The 26,517-nt window shown below is 40.1% G+C and overlaps 6 protein-coding genes across 11 annotated transcripts in view; 2 read left to right on the plus strand and 4 right to left on the minus strand.

The window, feature by feature from the left end:
• LOC115744096 overlaps positions 1 to 3,319 on the plus strand; it is a 34,728-nt gene extending 31,409 nt beyond the window's left edge. Inside the window, exons 26-27 of the mRNA XM_048272266.1 lie at positions 1,357 to 1,710; positions 2,136 to 3,319. Coding sequence (XP_048128223.1) covers positions 1,357 to 1,710; positions 2,136 to 2,885 — 1,104 coding nt within the window. The 3' untranslated portion in view covers positions 2,886 to 3,319. The remainder of the gene's footprint in view (positions 1 to 1,356; positions 1,711 to 2,135) is intronic.
• Positions 3,320 to 3,549: 230 nt separating this feature from the next.
• Positions 3,550 to 5,361, minus strand: LOC115744065 (glucan endo-1,3-beta-glucosidase 8). Its single transcript, XM_030679157.2, has 2 exons — positions 4,822 to 5,361; positions 3,550 to 4,717 (listed from the first exon to the last, which is right to left on the minus strand). Exons 1-2 carry the CDS (start codon positions 5,154 to 5,156, stop codon positions 3,619 to 3,621), a joined length of 1,434 nt encoding a protein of 477 aa, XP_030535017.1. The 5' UTR covers positions 5,157 to 5,361; the 3' UTR covers positions 3,550 to 3,618.
• A 5,406-nt stretch (positions 5,362 to 10,767) lies between these two features.
• LOC115744097 lies at positions 10,768 to 13,682 on the minus strand. Of its 2 annotated transcripts, XR_007196853.1 has the most exons (3): positions 13,343 to 13,682; positions 11,316 to 12,706; positions 10,768 to 10,851 (listed from the first exon to the last, which is right to left on the minus strand). XR_007196853.1 is itself a non-coding variant. In XM_048272268.1 (2 exons), exons 1-2 carry the CDS (start codon positions 13,643 to 13,645, stop codon positions 11,420 to 11,422), a joined length of 1,590 nt encoding a protein of 529 aa, XP_048128225.1. In that variant the 5' UTR covers positions 13,646 to 13,682; the 3' UTR covers positions 11,313 to 11,419. The 2 variants fall into 2 exon arrangements, 1 of the variants encoding a protein (XP_048128225.1); XM_048272268.1 differs by lacking the exon at positions 10,768 to 10,851 and having other exon boundaries at positions 11,313 to 12,706.
• Positions 13,683 to 16,125: 2,443 nt separating this feature from the next.
• On the minus strand, positions 16,126 to 18,916 carry LOC115744100 (iron-sulfur assembly protein IscA, chloroplastic). The gene is made up of 3 exons (XM_030679197.2): positions 18,666 to 18,916; positions 17,635 to 17,853; positions 16,126 to 16,610 (listed from the first exon to the last, which is right to left on the minus strand). The coding sequence occupies exons 1-3, from the start codon at positions 18,847 to 18,849 to the stop codon at positions 16,468 to 16,470; spliced, it is 546 nt and encodes a 181-aa protein (XP_030535057.1). The 5' UTR covers positions 18,850 to 18,916; the 3' UTR covers positions 16,126 to 16,467.
• A 1,175-nt stretch (positions 18,917 to 20,091) lies between these two features.
• On the plus strand, positions 20,092 to 23,157 carry LOC115744098 (pentatricopeptide repeat-containing protein At5g42450, mitochondrial-like). 4 transcript variants are annotated; one of them, XM_030679189.2, is made up of 2 exons: positions 20,092 to 22,795; positions 22,921 to 23,157. In XM_030679189.2, exon 1 carries the CDS (start codon positions 20,270 to 20,272, stop codon positions 21,851 to 21,853), a length of 1,584 nt encoding a protein of 527 aa, XP_030535049.1. In that variant the 5' UTR covers positions 20,092 to 20,269; the 3' UTR covers positions 21,854 to 22,795; positions 22,921 to 23,157. The 4 variants fall into 4 exon arrangements, with proteins under 4 accessions (XP_030535049.1, XP_048128227.1, XP_048128228.1 ...); XM_048272270.1 differs by having other exon boundaries at positions 20,092 to 22,199; positions 22,649 to 23,157; XM_048272271.1 differs by having other exon boundaries at positions 20,092 to 22,004; positions 22,642 to 23,157.
• A 330-nt stretch (positions 23,158 to 23,487) lies between these two features.
• LOC115744099 (ras-related protein Rab7) lies at positions 23,488 to 26,175 on the minus strand. Of its 2 annotated transcripts, none has more exons than XM_048272272.1 (7): positions 25,880 to 26,175; positions 25,737 to 25,763; positions 25,091 to 25,190; positions 24,845 to 24,991; positions 24,527 to 24,607; positions 24,296 to 24,441; positions 23,488 to 23,847 (listed from the first exon to the last, which is right to left on the minus strand). In XM_048272272.1, exons 1-7 carry the CDS (start codon positions 25,933 to 25,935, stop codon positions 23,670 to 23,672), a joined length of 735 nt encoding a protein of 244 aa, XP_048128229.1. In that variant the 5' UTR covers positions 25,936 to 26,175; the 3' UTR covers positions 23,488 to 23,669. The 2 variants fall into 2 exon arrangements, with proteins under 2 accessions (XP_048128229.1, XP_030535056.1); XM_030679196.2 differs by having other exon boundaries at positions 23,488 to 23,857.
• Positions 26,176 to 26,517: the final 342 nt, after the last annotated feature.

The raw sequence follows: 26,517 nt of genomic DNA on the forward strand, positions 1-26,517 counted from the left end.
GATTTTGTAGATGGGCCTGCCCGTCTTTTTTCTCCTTTGTGTGTTTGACAAACCCGCTTCTGAGAATGCATATCTTTGTTATTTTTCCCTCCTTGATTAACCGTTAAAACCACTAACAGATGCTTTTTTCCACTGAGAAATGCCCCTTGGAGTTCAGAAATTGGGGACTACTGGTGACTTTTGATAATACCATTACAACCTCTCTTGCATAGATTGTGGTTTGGCTATAAGGGAACCATGGATATCAGTTGTAGTTGGAGGAAAATGAGGGACATGCGAGGATCGGTCTTGTTGCTGCTATATCATGTCAGGAACCTTATGTTTAAAAGATTTGAGTTCTCAGGATATGGATCTATGATGTACATCAAATATTTGTTAGCCCTCTAGGTGGGCCTAACTGATAGAACACTTGTTGTGGACATAACCATATTAATTGGACAACTAGAAGCTTTCAGGCTACGTATAAAAAATGTTTACCTAAAATTTCTTAGCACTCCCTTAGCTTGTAAACTGGGTTTTACATTCAGAACACAGGTTGTGACACCACATCAAAAAAGTAAACCAAAATACGAGTCTTAGGATTGGAAAATTTGATTGGTGTATTGTGGGACGGACAATTGTCAGCTTATGTAAAAATCTCCGTAGTCTTAAACTTTTAAATGAAGGCATGGTTAATCTGCAAATGTAAGCTGTTCTAATGGAAGCCAAGCCAGATCATGTCACATTGTGCTAAATTTACATTTCATATTTGAAATATTTTATAAGTATATCCTACAACAGAGGATTGATTTACATTTGGCTTCATGAACTTTTCCATGCATCTGGAGGTGCATATGTAAAAGTTGGCCTAAAAATCATGTCTTTTCTTTGATCTCACAAAATGGAGGAGGAGAATCACAGACATAAGAAACAAGTCTGCATTTATGATGATATCTACTGTTGTGTGCTTTCTCTTCATGACATTAATTATTATAACAAAACGATTCATATGGTACATCTATAGATGCTATAATATAGCTAGATAGTTATAGTAGAACATCTGAGTTAGATATTGTTAATAAAGTTTTGGAGCTAATGCAATATTTTAGGGTGCTCTTATGACTCAGAGATGATATAAATGAATTCAACCCCCATCTATGTGCCCCATGCTATACTTTCTGATGGGTCTGCTATCTGTTCATTTCTGAACCTTGGAAGCAAAGATACAGACGTGACATATTACTCTTTTCTTCCTAAGCTCACATAAAATATCATGGGAGCATGAGATAAAGCGTAGAGGGTTCACAAGAGCTGATAACATTTAAACAATATGATCAAGCACTTAGAATTGAGCGAGGCATGTCTTTTTCTCCACAGGTGGAGCTTCTTATTTTGTCTCATCACTTCTACAAATCATCAGCATGCCTGGATGGAGTTGATGTTCTTGTAGCCCTTGCTGCTACCAGGGTTGATTCTTATGTGTCTGAGGGTGATTTTTCGTGTTTGGCTCGCCTCATGACTGGAGTTGGAAACTTCCATGCCCTTAATTTTATCCTTGGCATTCTCATTGAGAATGGTCAGCTGGATCTTCTTCTTCAGAAGTTCTCAGCTGCTATAGATGCAAGTTCTGGTACTGCTACTGCTACTGCTAAGGTTATCAGAGGATTCAGAATGGCTGTCTTGACATCATTGAAGCAGTTCAATCCAAACGATGTCGATGCCTTTGCCATGGTTAGTGTTTTTCAACAGATGATTCATATGTTTATTTTGTTTTGGTAGTTTTTCTTCCATCAGTTCAGTAATGCTATTTTTGGGACCCTAACTTGGTCCATACCTTTGAATGTGGTGTCGGCAGGGATAGCTTAGAGGAAAATTATTAGGCAGTTTGTTCAAGTTTTTCTTTGGTTCTTGGAGAGTTTCCTTACGAGGATGTGTATAATCACGTGATCTTTTGCCTTGACTAATCTGCTGAGGATGTCATAAATTTTATCTAACGCTATGCACCTGCTGAAACATGTGGATTTATGCATTTTTTAAATGAGAGGCTTCATGGGAGGTGCATGACTTTGCTCTTTAGGTGAAAGCTGAGTATTTGACTGACTGGGCAGGTGATGCTTGGGCTTGGCTTTAACACGTTATGTTAAATCTATTTGTAGGTCTATAACCATTTCGACATGAGGCATGAAACAGCTGCACTTTTGGAGGCACGAGCAGAGCAGTCTTCTCAACTTTGGTTCCAACGTCATGACAAAGATCAGAATGAAGATTTGCTAGATTCCATGCGCTACTTCATTGAAGCTGCAGAAGTTCTCTCCACTGTTGATGCTGGCAACAAGACATTTAGGGCATGTGCTCGGGCTTGTCTTGTTTCCCTCCAAATTAGAATGCCCGATTTTCAGTGGCTTAACTGCAATCCAACGAATGCAAGGTATGCACTGGCTGAGCAGTCTCGATTCCAAGAAGCTTTAATAGTTGCAGAAGCTTACGGTCTCAACCAACCGAGCGAGTGGGCACCAGTGCTCTGGAACAAGATGCTAAAGCCAGAATTGACAGAAGAATTCGTGGCCGAAGTCGTGGCTGTGCTTCCACTTCATCCATCAATGCTTATTGAGATAGCCAGATACTTCCGGGCTGAAATGGCCGCTAGAGTTGATCAGAATCAATTCTCGATCTGGATTACTGGTGGTGGTTTACCGGCAGAATGGGCCAAGTACTTGGCGAGGTCGTTTAGATGCTTGTTGAAGAGGACAAGGGACTTACAGCTACGTGTGCAGATGGCTACCATTGCAACAGGGTTTGGAGATGTTATCGACGCATGCATGAAGGATATGGATAGAGTACCTGAAAACGCAGGTCCGCTTGTACTGCGAAGAGGGCACGGTGGTGCCTATCTTCCCCTAATGTGAACAATGTCTACAATCAAGTAGGGTTTGCCCTAAGAATAGGCCGGGCACGGGAAGCGGAGAAAACAGCAGGCTCGGCGAACACTCTCGGGTAGACATGGCTCGGAGCTATGGAGGTGGCTCAAAAGCATTCTTTGATATTCTTTTTCGAATACACTGGTGAGAGGAAACGTGTTAGGTCAGGTTAGGTCGATTGATCCTTGTAAAGTGATTTTGGCTTGGCTATTCACTTTTGCCTGTAATTTTTTTGTTTTTTTCCAATTGCTGCCATTGATTTTTTTGTCACCCCTCTTTGGCGCTTGGGCATGTGGTGTTACCCCTTGTATGAATTTTGTAAAGGGTGCATACCATTTCTTGGTTGCATTAACAGTGGATAGTGTAAAGGTATTGTGACCCCCAAAAAAGGTTTAAAGAGACTTTACTTCGTTTTTCTTTTATAGCTGAAGTTAAGAAATGCTTTATTGTGAATTATTATTGATTAATCAGTATCTAAGTCGAAAAAACAAGGTCCAATCTACATGTTTCGTTGAAAGTTCCTACCTTGTTTGCTTCCTGATAATTTATTATCAGTATCACGGATCACAAATCCTAATTGAATCATCAGTTTACTTCCCTAGAAATGAGAACCAAGAAGAGTCAGCTGAAACTTGAATAGGTGTATGCTGAGCTTACATCGTATTTTTCAGCTCTCTGTTTTGTTTTTCTTGGCTCCCAAGTCATGTTATGGCATAACCCTTTACAACAGCGAGAACAGCGAAATCAATCCTGTTAGGACACTTGCACCCAATGCTAAGCTGAGCCTCTCTCCGGCGCTCACTATCTGCACCGGGAACAGGCAGCTTCCTTTCGAGATGTTCCGTGTCACGATCTCGGCCATGCTGTTGAAATTGCACGACTCGACGTCTTGATCTTGCATTTGGAAGTACATGTTGAAGGCATACGAAATGTTGCCATAGGAATCGAGGTTGTTGCAAGTGGCGCCATAAACCAAGCTTGAGCAGTCAGAGAGCGAGCAAGCATAGCTCACTTCAGCCCCCACTGCACTTAAGTTCTTGATGTTCTTGTTGAGCAAACACCACTGTGCGGGCAAGTATTGGACCCCCTTCGCTGCCACCGGCATCTTGTCCTGGCCTTTCCCGGTGAAGTCCATGGCGAACTTCGGCTGCCCATCGTACTGGAAGATACCCCAGTGCCTCTCGAACAGCCCGGGCTCGATGCTCTTCTTGTCCTCATCGAGGAGACCGAAGAGGTACACGTCCAAATGCCCGGGCCTCAACGGGGTCCCTTTGTTCGCGGCCATCTTCTTGAAGAAACCATCGTAGAACCTCTTGGCCAGTTTCACGTTGGCATTCTTGTCGCCGTCTGTGGGCCAGCCGACTTCCCCGACGATAATCTTCAAGTCAGGGACTCCAGCTTTCTTCAATGCCCAAACGAGGGTGTCGTAATTCGCGTCGAACACGTTCGTGTACTGAGTGCCCTTGTCGTATATCGGCTTCCCAGCATCGTCGCAGAAGGCAAAATCGAAGGGGAAATCGGGGTTCAAATAGAGACTGAGGAAGGGATATATGTTGACCATGAACGGGGCTTTGTTGTCGTGGAGGAACTTGACCATTGCTGTCATGATACCTCTGATGTCACTACGGAAAACGGCATCGGAGGGCTTGTTCGAAGCGGATTCATAGACATCGGCATTGTTGGGTACGGTCGCTTTGATTTTGTCCCCATGGCCGGCCTCATCAAGCGCCTTCTGGATGTTCTGCAATGCCGGTACGGTGGTTTTCAGATGGCTTCCATTGTAGCTCTTCAAGAATGGTTCATTTCCAACCGCTACATATCTGTTCAAACGATACATACAGGCACCCAATTCAGCATTACATAAAATCCCCCAAAAAAAATAAAATAAATAAAAAGAGACTAAATTTGATTCTTGATTAATGACCTTATATCAACGCCACCATCATAGAGATACTTGGTGACGTTTTCTTTCACCCAGTTTCTGGCGTTCTTGTAACTATCCGCCATTCTTTCGAGCTGATCGTTGGGAATGCCCAAGATGACATCCATGTGCGATCCCGCCAATGCACTGACCGTCCAAGAGTCCGCGTCGAAGAGCTTGACCTTGTTGATCCCGTTGTCTTTGAGCATTCGGACCACGATGGTCGGCGATACAGGATGGGACGTGATCGATCCCCAGTTCACGCCGATGCCGTGGACGGCATTGGACAGGGCGAGGAACATGCAACAGGCCCCGACTAGGAACTCGGCTCGGGCCATCGAATGGAGCCGGTTTGTCTCCGAGAGATGAATGACCGGCAGAAAAGCCCAAAGTTAAAGCAACTTTTTGTGAAAATGGACAAGGTAATTTGGTTAACAGAGACTGAAAGTTTGAATGGCTATACGGAAGAATAGAAAGAAGAGAGAAGCTGAACATCGACAGAGAGAGAGAGAGAAAGAGACAGATTTTCATACCTCATTTTTGTGTAAAGCCAACCCCCATTTGCGGTTGAAGCTTTCCGAATTGGCTGGATTTGTCGATTCCACACTATATTTGGTTGGCATAGAGACAAGTAATTGTTGTTCATTACTGTACCTTTAACAACATGCATGGGTTCATCAGAAACGTCGTATTGTCCAAATTAAGGCTACCTTGATGCATTAAAATTCTAGCCAGACTTGTAAGTTTGGCCAAAAATGAGAGAATTACCTAAAAAATCCTAAACTTATTGTGATTGTGCCAATTGACCGGGCGAGGGCTGCCACACTCTTGCCCGGTGCCGATGAGGGCGTCCCGCCCCTCGGCTTTGGCCAGCGACCCTCGTTGGCCCTAAAGTCTAAAGGGGAAAAAAAGGACAAGAAAAGAAAAAGAAAAAATTACCATATTAGCGCCGGTAGCACCAAGTCCAGTGCTTGCCGCCTAAAGTTGGGTGAATGGATTGAATTGGCTCAAATGCAAAATGTTTGAAATTGAATTGGAAAAATTAATAATTTAGGACTGAATTGATACAAATGTAATAGGTTAAATACTTTTTGGCTAATTTTCCTGCCAAAAATAGAAACTAGCTTGACTTATTAGAGTATTTTTCACATTACATGACATATTCCCTTTTTATCTTTAGTCTTTACCACAAGCTACTCGAGCCACGCTCTATTTTTTGTGATTTATTTCTTTTCGTCTTAGCAGCAGGCTTTTTCGTACATTTTCTAGGATCCATAGGGAATCGAACAGGTATGCTTCCACCTTATTCGTATTTTTAACTTGTATAGGTATATTAGTGTAAAGATATATTGGTTCAAAAGAAGTTAAGGAAATTAAGATAGTCAATAGAGAGAAACTAAAAGAACTTGTCATGTTAAAGCGATTGAAGTTTGAATGAAAATAATCGTTCATATGACTCTTTTACGTTATGCGAGAAAGTAAAATAGAATGCTCTTCCACTGTTATGACAAAAAAAAAAAACTGTTATGACACTTATCAAAATCTCATGACTCTTGTTTATTTAATTGGTTAATATCACGGCAAACTTCAAATATAAACATCTGTGATTTTTTACCACCAAAAATTTTAAATTGGTACGCTTGTGACAAATTTTTCTTCTTTTAGTTTCCGTTAAGTTTTACGTCAAATTGATAAGTTAGATGATACGTGACGGTTAACGGGTGTACCAATTTGGGGTTTTTGTTTATCACACATGTATAAATTTAGGATTTTTCGTGGTATTAACCCTATTTAACGGCACCTAATTGAGGTTTAATTTGTTACATATACCAGTTTAGGGTTTTGGTGTTAAAAAATTAGCTTTGGGGTAAATTTATCATAAGTATAGTAGTTTGACATTTATAAATCAGTTTGGAGTAAATTTATCACGGATGTACCAGTTTAATATTTATTTTGTGGTATTAATCCTTATTTAATATACTTACATGATCGAGTGATAGGACATTCATTTATTAAGGAAGTTATTAAATAATAACTCTTCATATGACTAAAAGTTCAATGAATTTACTTAAGCTTCTGGGTGTCATGTAGTTTTTTTCTTATGTTTGCCATCGAATTGGGTGCGTTTGTTTCATGAAAAATGAATAATTTGAATTTTTTTTATAAAAATAATCACTTAATATAATTTATCAATGTAAAATATTTTCACCGTCGACGAAATTATTTAGACAAAAATTATTGTCGATAATGAAAACTTTTTGATTGACTTATTATTTTGAGATATATAAGCAATCATTTTTATCAAAATGTTTTTCAAATCATTCGTGTTTTCGCAAAACAAATGGAACCTTAATGTTTACCACACATCTATCTCTAAGATACTTGTATGTCAGTGCGATAATTCTTCCTAAACTATCAAGTTTTGCATACCATCATTGTTTGCTACCGCGATATATCATTTGAAATGCTGCTATAGATACACACACACAATACTGGTACATTGAAAGGATTCGATCGTGTGTCAGATTCATATTGGGTGCATAAATCGGTCCACTAATTTTAAAAATCACTTACTATTGATCACATTATATAAACACGTTTAGTATATTATCGTAGTACCTCTAGCTTTACACTATTCTCTTATCAGCCTTTTTCAATCTCCTCTGTGTGACTTTGTGAGCTTTATCTGATTACATTTTCAGATGTAACATTTTACATGATTTTAATTGTCTCGTTTTGCTCGATTATTTCACTACCATTACAATTCAGAAGTCTTATCTTTCCATACATTATTCGCAAATTAAAGTACAGCAAAGTTCACCACCGAGCATATCTAAGGAATTGATAATCTTCAATGCGATTGAGAGTTCTACAGGATTTATTTATTTGTTGATTTAGTATTCTCTAAATATTTTCACGATGGAAGAGATCTACTCTTGTTCTTTTATCTTTTTTTGGGTAATAAATATTTTACTAGCTGTAAAATGAATATTACTTTATTAGAACTTTTATTACATTCATTTCATAGAATGATGGCTTTCTAAAGTCCAATTAATGCCTGGATTTGAATATGTTCAATCCTATAGTCTTGAGTATATTTTGACGAAATTAACTCTTTGGTCTATAAAGTTTAGGGGGAGTTCAATTTTGGTCCTTATACTTTGTCTAATTACAATTCCAGGGCTTACACCATTCTTCGACGAAAATTTAAGCCCTTTTCATAAAGTACCCATAAAATTTGCTAAATATTGTTGACTCAGCCGCGGCTGTAATAACATGTGACTTCCCACATGCAAAAAGCCTTAGAAGGAAATCACACTTTGGCTTCCGTACTTTTTTGAATCTGCTTACGTTTGACCATAGTTTTATTTTAGTACCTCTTGTACCAGGACAAATTACCCAAAAAGTCCTAAACACATTGCAATTACGCCAATTCAGTCTCATAACTTTTTTCTTTGGTCAAATCAATCCTAAATTTTTTTATATTTTTGCCAATTCAATCTTTCAAGCCAATTTTGATTGGAAATCAAAGACGGGGCACGGTCGGCGCCGACATAACCAATTTTTAATAATATTTTTTAAAAAATATTATATTTATTTTTTTCTTTTCTTTATCATTTTTTGGCCTTCCTCCCGTTGGTTGCCAAGCCCGGCGACTAGCCAAAGGCAAGGGCCGTGAGGGCGAGTGTCGCCCGTCCCTAGCAAGGTGCAACCTCACCGTCACTAGGAGAGGTCACGCCTCGCTAGCCTCGCCATGACCGTGCGAGCACAGCAAGGTCGCTCCGAGCTCAGCGGCCTACTCGAGGAACAAGAAGGAAAGAAAAAAAAAAGAGAGAAAAAAAAAAAATTCAAAAAATCCTAAAATATTATTATAAATTGATCACATCAGCGTAGAGCTGTCAATATGGGTTCATGATCTATGTGGGACCCATATTTTGTACAAAATGGTCTTATGTGGGTCACCAACTTTTAAAGGGCCCTTAAAAATGGGTCAAAAAAATTGAAGTGAAATTAAATGGATCAAAAATGGGTCACACATGGAACCCATTTTCAACCCATCCAGAAATAGGTCACGCTCATGCAACTTTGGCAAGCAATCGCGCACAAGCAGTCGTCGCTCGCCTCTGTCTCGGCCGCCTCCGTCGCGTCTCTCTTCCCCCACTTAGGTCTGATCTAAGTAAGCCATCTCCATCTCTCTCTCTTATTTTTTTTTCCCTCGTCTGCGTCTTTCAAACGATATGTCTCCGATTTGTCTTCGTTCTCTTTGGTTCAGAACACATTCTTGAAGATCTCATCTCTATTTGAGCAAAATTCCGATCAAGTTTGATGTTACTGGGCGTTCTCTTGACAGGTAGAGACCCCATGGATCCATTCTTCAGCGAAGCGGCCAGCCGAGGAAGCCTGACGCACTGGCTCCGCCAGTTGCAACAGGCTGGGGAGGCAAGAGAAGTTCTGGATATTCAATTAAATAGACTGTTCTGGGTTCCATGGACCAGTATGGTTGTATTTATTTATTGCGTAGTGATGTTGATTTGCTTGCAAATGTGCTGCTTTTGGCAGCTAACATGACTCATCTTTTCTGTTCCGTCTCTCATTGCATAGAGGAACCAACAAGTCAACATGCATGCAACTCCAGCAATATGTGCAAATACTCATTGATCTTCTGATGTCTGTCATGCTTTTGTTGACATGAACCGGGTTTTAAGCATTGACATCATTTGTATGGTTATTGTGTGGACTGGATTCTTTGGATAGAATTTTTTTTTAGATGTGCGGACCACTTGATGGTTGTTTATGGAAATGTTTGTATTGGATGAATGTAAATTTGTATTTGTATTTTTTATCGAAAATTTTAGGATTCTGCTCAGTCCGCTTATTGCGAAGATGTTCATATTGCCTCTTGGCCTCTTCTAAAGATGGTTTGTAATGATTGTATTTTGTTTTTATGGATATGGTCGATCATTTGAGGAACTTTGTTTCTGTTTTGTTTCGAAAGTGGTGAATCTTTGCATTTCGTGCTGTTGGGCATTTGATGCCAAATGGGTTTTTGTTGCTTGTCATAAATTGTGGTCTAATGACTAGATTTGAACGATTTTTAACAATTCGTAATATCAAAAACAAGAAAATGGTTACGTTTTTAGAGTTGAGAAGTGTTGTATTTGCTTGCATTGTCTTGCCTTGCATGAGTTACTCTGTGTCGATGTCTCCGAAAATGGGGCGGGGCTTGATGCATGATTTTGCTTCGGGACATGAATTCAGGAACTTTGATTTTTTTTATAAGTACTTCGATTTATAGATTTTTTTACATTTTTTATTTTATTTATTAATTATTAATTATTTAATTTTCCTTTTTTTTTTTTGGTTTAGTGTGCTTTGGTAACATGGGTTAAAACGCGGTCGGGTCGGGTATGACTCATTAAATATGGATCGGGTCTAATATGAGTCATTAAATATATGTCAAAATGGGTTAGATGGGTCAATATGGATCGGACCATATTCGACCCGATCGAAAACCAACCCGACCCATCCATTTGACACCATTATATCAGCACCACACCACTTTAACCATTTACTATCAAAATTAACTGGAAGGACTGAATTGACATAAATGCAAAATGTTTATGACTGAATTGGCAAGAATACAAAACGTTCGGGACTGAATTGGTAAAAAAAAAATTAGATAGTATAATTGATTAGAAAAAAATTAATATAATTACAATAGGTTTAAGACTTTTTTGGTAATTTTTTCCAAATATTAATTTCAGAAAAACAAATAGATTACATTTTACCAACTCCAACACTAATCCATCAAATAAATTATTTTGTGGAGTTAACATAAGTTGACAGAAATCTCTGTTAAACAAAGTCGTCCTATTGGATATTGGTTTTGGTATATTGATAAAGAAAAAACGAAAGATTCTTTTCTCCATCTTGATATGTATGATCCGAAAAGGCAATGAGGATTTATTTTTCAGAAATTAATTCTACAATATATATGACCTCAAAACATAAAATATATCCAAACCCATATATCTTACGATTCATATCATGGAAAACCCCAAACTAATACATCTATGACAAATTTACCTCAAACTATTTTTTTTACCACAAAAAACTCTAAAGCGATAATATTGTAACAAATTTATCCTAAACTAATTTTTTTGACCAAGAAAAATATCAAGCTGATATATCTATTGCAAATTTACCCTCTATTAAATTGGATTAATACCATGAAAAGCCTCAAATTGATAAACCCATGACACATAGAAGGTAAAAATTCCAAACCGGTACACCCGTAAATTGCCACATGCCATCCAACTTAACAATTTGACGGTTAGATTTAACGAAAACTAATAAAAGGTAAATTTATCACAAATGTACCGGTTTGGGATAAATTTATCACAAGTACACCAGTTTGGAGCTTTTCATGATCAAAAAAATAATTTCTGATAAATTTATCACATGTGTATCAATTTAAAATTATATTAACCCTATATCTTATCACATGCCCATTAATTCTACTCAACAGCATGTAAAAAGTTGCAAAAGGCCATTTGATACAAGCTTCAGCTCTCTTTCTAGTTTCTGCAACTTTGGCTAGTCAAGTTAGAATCATGCAATGCAAGCTCGAACCTTGAGGTATCCCAAGTGGAGGATCAAGACATGAGCAGTTGTCGACGGCATAAAGCTCCCAATCTTTTATTCCACATTCCTCAAGCACCGACGCCAATCGACCATCATCTGTCTCCTTCGGATACTGCCCGTCCGGACTCACCAGCACTGCACCGGTATAGGACTGCCCTGCAACTCGGGCTGCTCCGCTGTAGTGAAACAAACCCCAGCTCAGATCATCGGACACATCGACAATAGTCCAGAACTCGTTCGAAACCACTCCATTGTCCAAAACACTGAAGTGAAACGTCCCCGGGATTTTGCCTCTCTTGACCCGGTACTTGCGCCTCCTCCAAACCATCTTTCCCTCCAGAGTTCTCACCTGAAACACCGGCTCATACCAAAAGGACCCTTTCGCTTTTCCTCTGTAAAATAGCTGGTACTGGCATGGGAATTGATCGTAAGCTGGGTTTTGACCCGCTACGACACGCCAACTCCAATCAAGATTACCTAACCATCCCACAAAGAGATCTTCTGCAGATTCATGACAGATGTTCTCGCCTCGAAACTTAACCATGGGTGGCACGTATGGTTTTTCACGGATTGTCGCATCCAACTCAAGACAGTTATTCTTCTGCAGAACGCACAAAGAAAATGCTTCCAAATTCGGGCTCTCATATGATGCAATACATCTATAATTGCAAACCTGGTCCACGGGACTACACTGGTTCAAGCACTGAAGAGCCTTTCTACAATTGGGATCCAGGAGGCAGTTCAATATCTGAGGTCCGCAGTTCTTCACCATGCAGTTCAATGTGGAAAAACCCTTTGACCTCAGGTTTTTCAGAATTGGAACTGGCCTTATGTAAGCATTGATTATGACCAACAAACAGAACCTTATATCATCGGAGTTGCGACGCATCCAGGCCTCCGATACCGTTTCAATCACTTGACTGGTCTCTTTGGTTTGCTTTGATTCAAATGTTCCCACCAGTTTCCCAAAAATGGTCCCTTTTGTTTCAGTTTGAACAAATGATCCCCCCAGCTTGTTACTCAATCCCGGGGATGAATCGAAGCTGATTATGTTCTGGATATTTCCGCTGTTTCTCTCAATCCACTTCACCGATTCTGGACTTGTTACAGCAACAGCAACTAAGATATCTGCATGTCTCAGTTCCTCCTGAAGTTTTGCAGACGCCCGATCCTTAAATTGGCAGAAATTATCTGTAAACACATGCATTTCAAATCCATCATCAACCCATTTCAGTCTCTTTGCCTGGTCACAAAGACAACGAAAACGAATTTACATTTCCAAGGATTCAGATACTACATTGCCCAACAAGGTTAAAAACCAAAGAGACCAGTCATGATTCAGATAGTGACTGAAACAGCATCCACTTCACTTATGCCAAAATTGCATCTGAATCTTAAAACATGCTTTTATGCACTCAACTTTTTTTTCTTTTCCTTTAACAAATTGTCAATGGAGTCCATTAATCAAATCCGTCAACTAAATCCAACCAAAATCTAACACAGCATCCGCTAAAAGTTTTAGGACTAAACTGCATAAGCAAGGAATCAATTGCACAACCAAAACCTTCCAGGACTCAATTGCACTTGCGTTGAGCTTTAAATACTCATGCTGTGATCATCCCTTCAATGATAGTAAGAAGAATTTTCTCTAATTAAAGTGATCACCTTCATCTCTCGGATCGAGTTTTCTTCATAGCCTGAATCACTATCAGTCCACTCTCTAGGACAACAGTGAACAATTGTCAACAACATTCATTTCCCTTGTTGCAAAGGCGACTCCTTTCTTACACACGCACACGCTCGTACTTGATTGCGGAGTTCTTCTCCACTAAAACCATAACGAAAACAGAGATTGGCTATGGCTCATTTGGATACTTACAGTGTGGAGCATGACCTCGAGCCACGTCGCGCCCTTAAGAGGGCTCAACGCGCCTTCTCCGACGATGGCGACGATTCTCACCGGCGGACTAGAGGAGGCCTCCGTCCCTACGCTCTCCTTCGTCTCCACGACCTCCTTCGCGATTTGAGCCGCGGGGAAAGGAGTTCTGGCGCGACGAAGAATTGGGGTGTAGAAATTGGGAGCTCCCCGGCGGTGGAACCTCGACGGCGACAGAGCCGTGGTGGTGGGATTGGCCATGAAGCGACGGAAGCCAGCTCTCAAGCTGGCAATCTCGAGAGACATCTTCTGTCGTCTGGAGAAGAACAACGAACGTGGCTCTGTTATGCTAACACCCAGAATCAACTACTATTAAATGGCTATTTAAGTGCCACGTCGTAAAATCGATCTATTAATTTTTTTACTTAATTTTTCATCTCACGTGAAATAATTAAAAATAAACAGAAGTGCCAAGTGAATTTTTATTATTTTATTTTTATTTTGACTTTTTTTTTTCATTCTTTACAATTTTTTTCGAGTCGGCGAGGGTCACCAGCGACCTTTGCTGGCCGCAATGGCCTCGCTCGCGGCCGACATGGGGCCAAGATTGAGGCGGCCCTTGCCCAAATTGGGTGATTCCTTTGTGGCTAGTGAGGGTCACCAATGACCCTTGCCCGCACAGTTAAAGGAAAAAAAGAAAAGAAAAAGAAAATAATTCAAAATAATTATTCACATCGGGTTTCCAGCGTCCACATCGGATTTTTGGTGAGGCAAATTGTCAATGGCATTTAAGTGATCGATTTTTTAAATACATGGCACTTAAGCGAGCGAAAAGAAAAAGGTTATGACATTCAAGTGAGCGCTGTACGAAAATTATGATACTATTCCTGTTCTAGTCCCTAAAGTTTATAATATTTCCTCATTAATTACTTGATAAGAATGTACTTTTTAATGAAACCGTCATTTTTCGACCAAAAAAATCATCATATTACTAGAAAGTGAATATTATGTTTCTTATTGTGATCAAATTTTGGATTAATACTGTAAAAAACTTTAGATTATGCTCGCTATGACATCGGTATCTCAAACTTTGTTTTTGTCATCAGTTACAAGAAGTTTGGGATTGTCGTTATGGTAGGCGAAGTATGGGGTTATTAGAGCTAAACGGAGGTAGTTTTACCTCATCGATTTGAATTGTGAGATTTTTGAAGAGAAAGAAAACCTCGAAGAATTGATGTTATAATTGCCGTAATTCGAAGTTTTTAACAGTATTTCCGCCTAATTTTTTTTCCTCTTACGTGGATGGGGTTTGGAAGATTGTTCTACATTGAATTATTTGAGCATCCTTCGAAACCTGAATATCTATATACAATATTTTAGCAGTAGACAAGCTCAATCAATATGTTAGGTTTCAATAAAAGCCTAAACGGGATAGCGAGCCTAGGTTAATGGGATATCTACTCAAATATTTTTCTTCTTCTTCTTTTTTCCAAAAGAAAGGAGAAAAAGGGAAAAGAAAATATCATCTGTACTCTTAAGTTAGATTAGAAAATCTCAATTATATTCATTGTATCAATTCAAGCTGTGATGGATGGTGTCATCTCAAACATGTCTAGACCATTCTAAGCACTCGTGGGTTTTTAAGTACAAAATAAAGTCTAATGTTGTGCTATCGTCCGGTGTTATTGTTGAACTAATTTTTTCTTGATAGTCCTAAAATAAGTGTCGTTCATCACACCATTCGGGGATCTGAGGGAAATCCCCTTGCCTGTATTCTGATCTATTGGATCAAGTTCATCACAGCCGTCCATTTACGCCGTTCGGCTTTATCAATCATGTAAACAGCATTGCAAAAGCCATATCCTTTACCGAGCATGCCGGAAAAAGAGATTTTATCGAACATGCCGGAAAAAGAGCGTTCCAGATTCCTGCCAATTTTGGGTTATTCAGTATCCGGTTCCACGAACGTGTCAAATCGTGTCGATGCGTGTGCAAAACTTATCGTGCAAAAACTTATATTTTTCTTGGTATATGTTTTTGCATGATCCTACAACGTTTTATGACGTCCGATAACAAGTGTATAATCTGGAGCCAAACAAATTTTTAGGTTTCGGGTTCCAAAAAATAATAGATTTGTTTCAATGGATTGATTTCGGGTTCTAAATATAACCTGTATGGAATCTAAAACCACTCACCTCTACTTTCTCTTAGATGTTGTAGTGTTCACTCTTATTTTGCTTAAATAAAAATGAAAAAATAAAATAAATTTATAGGTTCTCGAATACCCTGAAACCGACCCTAAAACCTGTGACATGATAGGTTCCAGATTCCGGGGTATGACGGGTAAGTTCCAGGTTTTAAAAAATTAGGAACCTGTTCCGATGGGTAGGTTCCAGGTTCCAAGTGAAACCTGTACGGAACCCGAAACCGCTCACCCCTACTTGATGGAGCTATGCATCAATTTGACTCAACCCGTGCAATTTGAACATGGAATGGCACCTCTGCGACCATCTTATACCATGAAAAGAGAGTTAACATGGGAAATCCTGGCGAGCTTTTGCCAGAATCAAAGAGAGAACTTCGGTATGCTGACTTGCCTCATTTAAGAAAAACTTCTGCACGAGTCGCACCTTAAAAGGTTTTAAGAACCTAATCATAACAACTTCGACAACTTAACATATTGCACTCTAGGATGAAGAACAGTTCCGCAGAAATTTTCTGATATTTTCAAACAGCGCAAACTATCAACAAGAGAAAAAGGAATTGGAAAAAAGAGCTAACGATTATTTCCGATGAATAGATTCTCATTGTTTCAACGCCAGAATACGACGATATTCCAGGATTTGGAGCTAGTTTCATGTGGGTATATTGCTTTCCCACAACCAATCCAAGTTCACACTTGCCTTTTTATCTGACAGGTTTACCTCTAACGATGTTACAGAGATAACATGTGCAGCTAAATGAGAGAGTTTGCCAAAGAGTCGTGGACATAACTACTTTATAGTTTATTTAACATTAAATACACTGCAACAACTATCTTCAACCGAGAGGTCGAGTTTAATCCACAGGGTTCACGTTCACTAGCGAGCAATCTCAACATAAGATTCGGTTTTCTTTTCCCGCATAACTTACATCTCTGCAGCAAAGGATTTGCCGCAACCGCATGTTTGGGTAGCATTTGGGTTTTTAAATGAAAAGCCTCCACCAATCAGAGCGTTGCTGTAGTCCAACTGCATTCCGTACAAGAAGAGAAGGCTCTTTGGATCACAAACTGCAGAGGCAACAGGGAATTATAAGTGATCAGCAGATGATTTCAGGATGACAGATAGCATCAGAAGTCCCATAAAATCAAAGTAATGTATCCGAAAGTGATTTCTACTACAGAAACTAAGCAGGCAGCAGATACTTCATCATGTTAGTTTTAGCATTAATTCCATGTACAATCTGGTCATTGCTGGAATAAAATTTCCGGATGTTTGGCGTTAAGCCTCTCAATATACTCAACAATCTGATATAGCCAAATTAAGTTGCTGATACTGCATAATCGTCACCTAAAGAGCCTTGTAAGTCATCAACCAGCATGGAGGATTTGAGTGGGTTGATCCACCAAAAAGAGACGACTTAGGTAGTTCATCAAGAAGATAGACATGAATGATGTCAAATTCAAGAAACAAACAAAATAAAAATGTCTCTTTTGGGGCAACAAAAGATCTGTCTTAGAAGCCATGGATGCACAACATCACTCAAAAGCGCTAGTTGGGCAGCGAAACAATAATCCTAAGCTAGTAGGGTACTCCAGTCTGTCATCAATAGCACAGTTAACTATCAATAATCTTTCTCTGCTTCCTGAGAATTGACAGGCAACCTATTGCCTATGAAAATCTAAAACATTAAAAGGTAGGAACTGATATCTAAAGTAAATGCCAAATGATAATGAAGAACAAGAAGTAGAGCAATAGTCACTATAGATAGGTAAAGAAGAGATTCCAAAGAAGACCAAAATGATAAAGACCAATTCTAGCAAATAAAAGTATAGCTTAAAAAAACCAGGGTCCATGGTAAGCTTGAATAATGGTACCTTCAATGGCTTAAAATTAGGAATCCCAAATTTATTTAAGATCCTCTATAACATCTATCATTTCTACTTTCTGCAACACACATGTTTCCTTGATTTCTTTGTTGTCTACAGCATCCACAGGAATCTTGATAAAATGAAGGTTGCAAAACCAATGGCGAATTTCTTACTTACGAGATAACGACCAAATAACTAATCCATACAAATTGCAGAGCCCTACCTATAACAAAACCGTCATATTCTATTATGGAGTCATCGGGCCTTGCGTTTGCCCTATTCTCGAAGTCCATTGTGTAAGACATGCCAGAGCATCCACCCTGTCTGACACCAATTCTGAGACATAAATCTTCACTGCGCTCAGATCTCATCTTGTTCAAGTGCTTCAGAGCATCGTCCGTGAGGGAGATGGCAGGCTTCAGCTGTTCAGAAGCTGGCGCAGCTGTAACATAAAGGGCAGTGCGTAAATCAGATTATTATGGTCCTAGAGGAACTGAGAAAATAATAACTGAAAGACAAAAGGTAATTTGCACTCCAGCATCATGGGAAACATCAGATCTGCAGTAATTTAGCCTAATCTTTAAGGCAACCAGAGCTCACACGACCGGAAAATGATTTTCCTCGTCTCCCTCTTTCTCTAGAATGTTCCACTAATAATCGAGAATTAGTAGACACTAATGTCTATCCCTGCTACATCACTGAAAAGTTTGACTAGAGGTAGTGTCTTTGATCCAGAAAATCATGTCTTCAAAACCATTTGCAATCAATTTGTCAGCGAAACATCTCTCAAAATTTGATTGAAACAAGTATAAGGATACAAACTTTCCCGACTTGCGCAATTCCTATTGCCAACCATCTATTACCGACAACTTCTCTAGGTGCCCATACGGTAACAAATAACCGAAAATAAGTTTCCCCGATTTGCGAGCTGAAAACTAAGACAATCACTTCATGAAGAGAAAGGTAAGACTGTCAGGTAAGACAGTCCCTAAGATTCTCCTTCCTCTTCAGAGGAAGATCCAAACGCAGCACCGCGCAAGTCGCACTACCAACAGATGCCGCACAAGCGCCCTACACGTTCTAAAACGATCGATTCTTCTGCATCAACATAATCACGCCTCTTCAACAATTCTACCATTCCACGACGACGACGACAAGCCGCAGCGTGTCATCACCATCACCAGCCGCACACACGCGGTCATCTCGGAGACAGCGCCACCGCACGAACAGGAAGAATCGAGCGGGAGATGGTACCTGAAACGGAAGCCGATGGAATCAGGGCGCTTCTCCTCCGGTTGGCATCGAAACTGCGCGATCGGAGGGAAATCGAACCGCGTGGGAAAGAGACCGCCGCCGCCGACGACGACGACGGAGGAGAGTAACTAGGCACGGCACGGAGAATAGGAGGGCAGTTCATGGCTGCTGCAGAAAACGCCATTTGCGAACTAGAGAGAGAAAGAGTAGATAGAGAGAGAGAGAGAGAGAGAGTGTCTGATACTTTTCGTTTATATTAGAGGAAAAATCGAAATGTCTTCGCAAATCTCTTTACACTTTTATTGTTTAACGGAAATTTTTTTGACGTTATTAAAAGATATATTAATATACGTCAATTTGAGGAAAATAAATTGATTTTCTTGCAATTCGCTAGACCTCTAAAATTGAAATGAAAAAAAAAAAATTTGATAACTGTCGCCTATAAATTTTAAAACAGTTTTTTTAACAAGAAGGTATGGCGAAGTTAATATCGAAAGTATAGTTAGAATTTTGAAAAGATAAACCAAGTCCTCAAGATTTGAGTATTTATCTTTATCATCGAATAAAATTATTTTTCGATTATTGTTTTCTTTAAATGGCCAAAGAAAAAGTATCTTTACTCCTCTTCCGTATATGTACGGAATTTTTGCCTGGAAAAATTCCGAATCGAGGGATGTTTTTGCAAAGTACCCTGCACTTGATCTTGCTCGAGCAATCCCCTCCATTTTGACACATTCGAGTCAATAAAACTCGGAGATAGGTGCGGTAAAAGTCATATAACTTATTATGTAAATGCAAATGAATCCTAAAACTTTCAAAAAGTTCAATTAAGTCATAAAACTTGTCACGAAAGTACGTTTGAGTCATAAAACTTTCAAAAAGTACAATGAAGTCCTAAAACTAGTCACAAAAGTGTAATTGAATCCTAAAATTTTCAAAAAATGCAATCAAGGGAAGGGTTTCATTGAACTAATATGACAAGTTTTAGGATTTGATTACACTTTTTGAAAATTTTAGGACTCGAATGCACTTTCATAACAAGTTTTGGGATTTAATTGCACTTTTTAAAACTTTTAGGACTCAAATGCATTTCGTGATAAGTTTTAGAACTTCAAATACATTTTTCCCTAAAGTTCGAAAGCCAAACCTCGGTGGCAAAGCCGTCGGCCACCCTTGTGCACATCACATGTGTAATTTTGCGCGGTTCATGGGCCTATTTTCTTAGATGGCAACCCTTTTTTCACAAGCAATTTAGTTTGGTGATTTTATTGACACGGATTTATCAAGTGCAAGAGGTAATTCAAGTCAAGTATGGGGGGTAGTTTGCAAAAATTCACCAAATTCAGGGTCTAATTAGAAGATTTCCGACTTTTGATCTTTCTTATCAGATGAAATCTTAAAGCCTTCGATACCTACCTATCTGTCGGAATACTAGGCAATTGGAAAGTCGTGGAAATCCTAGACACCTACGAGCTTAGTTGAAGCATCGAGAGAGAGAGAGAGAGAGAGAGAGAGAGAAAGCCGAGTGCAGTCGTTCCGGTCGTGCACTGTTCGTCGACGTATCGCCGACCCGGTGGCGGTCGCCCATGAAAGTGCCATGATTGATGAAACCCATCATCGGTCGAGCGGCATCGGCGCTACTCTCTCCTGCAAAACTCAAGCAATTTGACGTCACAGTTCGTTGCAATCCTTGCAAACGTTTCATCGATCCGCCAGAAGCTTACTCCACAAATGCTACTCTCCGAGCTGGTCCCGAGATCGACACCTCGTCACATGCCCTTGAGTTGCTCGACGAATTGTCCAACTGGGACGTGGTGTCGGCTTCGGCCTTGCTCGGCCGCTACGCTCGTAGCCACTGCCACGATGAGGTAATCCGTCTTTTCTCGAGGGTGCTCGCTTCGTATATCAGGCCTAATGAATTCACATTCGGCACTGCCATTCATTCGTCGATCGTGCTTGGAGACGTTCGTGTGGGGAAGCAACTCCATGCTTGTGCTATGAAGATGGGCCTCCACTCGATTGTGTTCGTGGGCAGTGCGGTTTTGGATGCGTATGCCAAGTTAAGCACTCTTGATGAGGCTCGAAGAGCTTTCGAAGATACCAGAGAGCCCAATGTGGTATCCTACACAACTATGATAAGTGGGTACCTGAAAAAGGGTAGCTTTGATGATGCCCTATCTCTTTTCGAGAATATGCCGGAGAAAAATGTGGTTTCTTGGAACGCAGTGATTTGTGGCCATAGCCAAGCTGGTCACAGCGAGGAGGCTGTCAATCTCTTCATCAGGATGCTGAGGGAAGGGTTTATGCCTAATGAATCCTCGTTCCCATGTGCTCTAACGGCATCTGCCAATATTGCAGCTCTTGGGATAGGCAGAAGCTTCCATGGCTTTGCAATTAAGTGTTTGGGTAAGTTCAATGTGTTCGTGGCCAACTCATTAATTAGTTTCTATGCAAGATGTGGTAGCATGGAAGAGAGTCTTTTGGTTTTTGATAAGCTAGCAGAGAAAAATCCTGTTTCATGCAATGCCGTGATATGTGGTTTTGCACAGAATGGGGACGCAAAGGAAGCTATTAACTTCTTCGAGACAATGCGGACCATGGGATTCGAGCCTAATAGTGTTTCTTATCTTGGTTTGTTGTGGGCTTGTAATCATGCGGGACTTGTTGATGAGGGTTATTCCTACTTCAATAAGGGAAGATTGGAGAACCCCACCATGCTGAAACCAGAGCACTATGCCTGTATGGTTGATTTATTTTCTCGTTGCGGGCGTTTCGAAGAAGCAGAAGAATTTCTTAATGATTTACCTTTTGATCCAGGGGTTGGATTTTGGAAGGCATTGCTTGGAGGCTGCCAAATTCATTCAAATCTTGAATTGGGGGAACTGGCAGCTAAAAAAATTTTGGCTTTGGATCCTAAAGACGTATCATCCTACATAATGATCTCCAATGCGCATTCTGCCGCCGGCAGATGGCAGAGTGTCTCCATTTTAAGAAAAGAGATGAGGGAGAAAGGTCTGACGAGAGTCCCTGGTTGCAGCTGGATTGAAATGAAAAATAAAAATAATGTATTTGTAACTGGGGATAGTAATCATATCCAAAAGGGTGATATTTACATGGTTTTGAGAACTTTTCTCAAGCATGTGAAGGAGACGGAAGCTTCAAGTCTCGAGAATGAATTTCTTTCATAGGTAAAGGGGCCATCAGGTAAATGGTAAAGCTAATTGATGGCAGTGGCTATGCTAGAAATGAACTTCAACATTTGAAAGATTAGTTCCTCCGGATTGTTCTCCCTCTAAGCACTAACAGGAAAAATGTCATCAGGAGCTCCTCTTTGCAGCGGTACCTGTTTCCTCTTTCTTCTGTACTTCAATTGATGGCTAAGATGGTTTTTCGAGTTTATCATACATCAAACATACAACTATGTGACTTCTCGTTTAAAATGGTATAAGGAAATTGGAGCTCTGTCATTATCTGCAAATTCTCAATCAGAGGATTGAAAAGGAATTGTTCCTTCTTAAGCTTTTCCTTTCAAAAGTGAGCGTCCTTTTGATTGTGGTTGGAATTAATCATATTTCCTTCATTTGTTCATGCTTTCATTAACATCCTTGATACATTCATTTCATTCCATATGACATTTCTGCTCCCGCTTCAAATCTATTATAAAACCTCCAGAATTGACGTAGTTGGTATTCAATTTGCTCCTTCTCCCAGTTATCTACAGTGGAAGTGGTTATGAGTGATGATTATTGAATATTTTCGCCTCTGCTATATTCTTATCATTCTGCGTCCCTGAGAGTGATTTGGCATCCGCAGAAAATGACAACCTGTAAATTATTAGTAAGTAACATGGTAGAGATGATGATGATAAAAATCCTGGATCCTAGATATGAGTTAGGCATGATCATTCACTGATCGCGTATAGTGGGTCCTTACGTACATTTTGAGTGTTTCATTCTTCTACCTGACATGTTGCAAGTCCCTAGGTGAGTCAATGCGGAGTGTCTGGAATATCTTATTGCCGCAAGGGCAGAAGTAAGCCTAGAACAAAATTATGACAGAAAGAGGGGCTGATGGCTCAAAAAACCTCCTTGGGATACTACAACTCAACTGGGATGCAGCGTGGAAGAATGGTAAGATGTTCTTGCTTTCTCAGCTAAAGATGTTGAAGGCAAATGTATACGGGCAGGGAGAAGAAAGTGTAGATATATTTAATGCAGCTCCTGCAGAGGCTGAAGCTTTGTTGCTGGCTTTCCAGGATTGGCTCAAGCTATTATTGAAGGCGATTGCGAAGTGCGGATAGATGTGAAGGTAACTTTTTCAAACCCAAGATATAAGCAATAAAGAATGTATTTAGTGAATGTAACGTAAGTATTGATATAGAAACCTTGGGAACATTTATTTAGCATGAGTTGCTAATGCATCATAAAAGATGCTTTCTCCCAAATCGGGGATTGCTATGGAAACATTATATCCGGTATCTCTGCCTGGGAAAGATGGTTGTTTTTTTTTTTTTTTGCTTGATGGCAATGCTCTGGCATTTCACACAAAGATTAGCCGCAAAAGCAAAATGCATGGCCATTAGGGAAGCTGTCTGGTCGTGTGATGCCATAAGACTCGCGAAGCAATCATTTAAACAGATTCTGTAAATGCTCAAAGTGTGATTGGAGGCCTTGTAAATTGGCATTCGGAAATTGGACAAAGTGTGAAGCACTGTTGGATAATCCAGCTACAGCTTCACTTCTATTCAAAGAAGATGCAATGTAGTCGCAAAGGGAGATGTCCAGCATGCTAGGAATATGATCTTTGCACTAGCTTGGAGATATGATCAAATTGCAGATTAAGAATGTTCGATTTGGAACTGATATAGCTCAGACCCACAGACATACATGTAGCATCTTTCTTTCATTCCTTGAGAATAATGAATTTCATGGTTGAAGCAGTCTGAGACTACTTTTGAGAATTGAATGACATTGTTCCCCAAAAGAGAATGCTGGTGCGAGCCACTCAACGCAGTAGGGGCACCTGCCTCTTCCCAACCCCCAACATGTAAAAAAAAAAAAAAAAAAACAAGTGTAGGATATTGTGAAAGAATTGAATGAAGACCATGCAAATCTTTAGGAAGCATACTTCAGCAAGCACAGCCACCTCTTTGCTCAACTTCAGAAACTGTTTCTGAGATGCCCTGGAAATATCTGCACATTGAACTTATCTGTGACCCTCTCTTCAAGTAAAACTACATGCATCTATAGGGGAAACGGGGCTAAATAGGCAATATGATCGGTAGGTCGCAACCAAGTAAAGAACTATAGGGGTTCTTGTTTTCTTTCTTTTGAAGAGACCATGTAATTAGTAGTTATAACGCAAGATCTGAGATAAATGATGAATGCCAGTCCTGTGGTTATTGCTTAAAGATCAAATATACCCTTATAAGTTGTGGGAAGATTAGGTGGATTTCTGTTATGCAGTAATCATCCTGAGTCAAAAACAGCACTGTCAAATCCAAACCTAATAGAAGTTTGAATTGAAAGAATCGTTTTCTGTAGAAAATCACTCCAACTAGCTCCTATTCACTCTATATAGGAAACGTATAGCATAATAGGTTGAGAGTGTGTTTCTTTAGATGGACTTACATGTCTTGTTGGTGTTCGCTTGCCAGTGCAGTTTGCGCGACGCACAGAAACGCTTCGTCGACATTGTAATCTTCTTTTGCTGAGGTCTCGAAGTACGGAATATTTCCCCGGGAAGCACACCATTCCTTTGCTCTTTTCTCAGAAACCTGTGAGAGAAATAACCATTAAGACTATGATTCATTAAGGAAACTTCTGTTAAGCCAAGCTTTGCGTTCTGCCTGTGCTAATTACCACACGACTGTGCCCGCCGTCTATGTCTATTTTGTTCCCGAGCAATACAAAGGGGAACGCCTCTGGATCTGCCGGATCTGCCTGGCCAGAGTGAGACAATACATGGGGAAGAAATCAAATCAATATCACTCGATTGATCATGTAATCACATTTATGATGATTGAAGAAGATTCAATACATGTCTCATGTGCTTTTCAAAAAATCATTCAGAGGTGCATCGATGCCATTGTCAATCTGAAGTATGACCTCAATGGAGCTGTGCGAACGTCAAGTCGAATATTATGGGAGATATCATATGAGGCTTAATAAGCTGCTGACCTGTTTAAGGAACTCCTCGTGCCAATTGCTAAGCGATTCGAAGGTTTTACTAACGTTGACATCGTATACAAGGACACAACAATCTGCGCCTCTGTAAAATGCCGCTCCGAGGCTGTGAAACCGTTCCTGCCCTGCCGTGTCCCAGACCTGCCGAACGCCAAAAGCTCGTGACTTGTGAATATTTTCCCAAACAGATCGAAACGGATATAAGAAGAAAAGAGGAAGCAAAATTGAATCACCACCTACTTGTAAAGTGACCAGTTTATCATCAACCTGCAGTTCCTTGGTGACAAAATCGGCTCCGATTGTAGCCTTATACTGCTGGCTGAACTTTTTGAACACGTATCTGGATACCCAGTCAAGGGTTCAAGCAGATTACTAGCGAAAAGCATCCAAAGTATGCATTTAGATCAAACCAGTGTACCAGAAGCTCAAGTTAGCATCGACTGGTATGGCACAATTTACAAACGCATCTTGTTTATTCTTAAACAATCTTAAGCTTTCAGCCCACTGTAGTAATTGTTGCAAGCATTGTGTAGACAAACTACTCTCTGGGAAATCCTCTAAAAGAAATAGTGGACACAAACCAGAAAGTGTTTCATATTTGAAACTTATCAATTGGAAAACAGATTCTCCCGACCCAGTGCTGCTTTGCTGAAATGGTGATTGGCTTGCTCCTCGACGCCAGAGTTGCGACCCGTTGTGTAAAGAACCAAGAGACAGACATGGAGATTGCAGGAGTCGAATCATTCACGGCAACTTACATAACAGAGAGAATGTAAAATTCAAACCATATCTGGTTTGATGGATGATGAGTGAAGTGTACTACTAATCTGCTTCAGACATGTGAGCGATGGTCGTGAAATAAACATGACAATGCTGTGAAGGATACTGGTTCATCAAGGAGGTCTTTCCCACCCTGGAAAAACTCAACCAAGTCAGAAATTCCCATCACATTTTCAATAGCATCAGCTATACCCAGAAGAAATCTCCTGTGAAAAATTCAACAGAGAGAGAGAGAGAGAGAGAGTATACCCACTGTCACCAAGAACTATGACCTTGAGCAAGGTTCTTCTCCTCAAAGCATCCATGAAGACCCAGCTCAGCTTAATGTATGTATATTCCTCCTTCCAAAAAGCAGGCCAAAAAGCAGCAGAGGAAAGTGACTGCAGCACTACACGAACACAAGCCTTTCTCCCAAATCTCTCTCTTCCTTCTTTTTCTCCTGGTGGGTCAAAAGATGAAACACCCAATGATCTCTCCCTTTCAGTGATGACTTTCCACAGGAATGTTCCTGACAATTCCTGCTTCTTCCTTCTCCTCTTCTTCTTCTTCTTCTTCTTCTTCTAGTGCTTCCTGTGATCTGGGGTACCAAACTGCAATTATTAAATTTTGTGAGGGGGCGTTTGGTGTGATTGATTGCTGATGTGAAGGGCCAAAAGGCCATGTGAGGTTCGCCAACTAATGAAACGAGATTAGTACCCGCCAGCGAAGCTCTTTTATCCCGTAAAGGAGATGAATCAAAGTCGATCGAGATCCGTCAAAGGCAAGAACTTTCTCTGTTTCTCTCCTCTGCTCGTCTCGTGGACTCCTCTCCTGGCTTTGTCTGTCGTGATTGCCTCTTTCTCCATTTGTTTTTTCCAATGATTTTTGGCCAACCGTGTTGGCTGTTG

This window comes from Rhodamnia argentea, chromosome 11, assembly GCF_020921035.1.
Source record: "Rhodamnia argentea isolate NSW1041297 chromosome 11, ASM2092103v1, whole genome shotgun sequence".
In the NCBI taxonomy this organism is placed as follows: domain Eukaryota; kingdom Viridiplantae; phylum Streptophyta; class Magnoliopsida; order Myrtales; family Myrtaceae; genus Rhodamnia; species Rhodamnia argentea.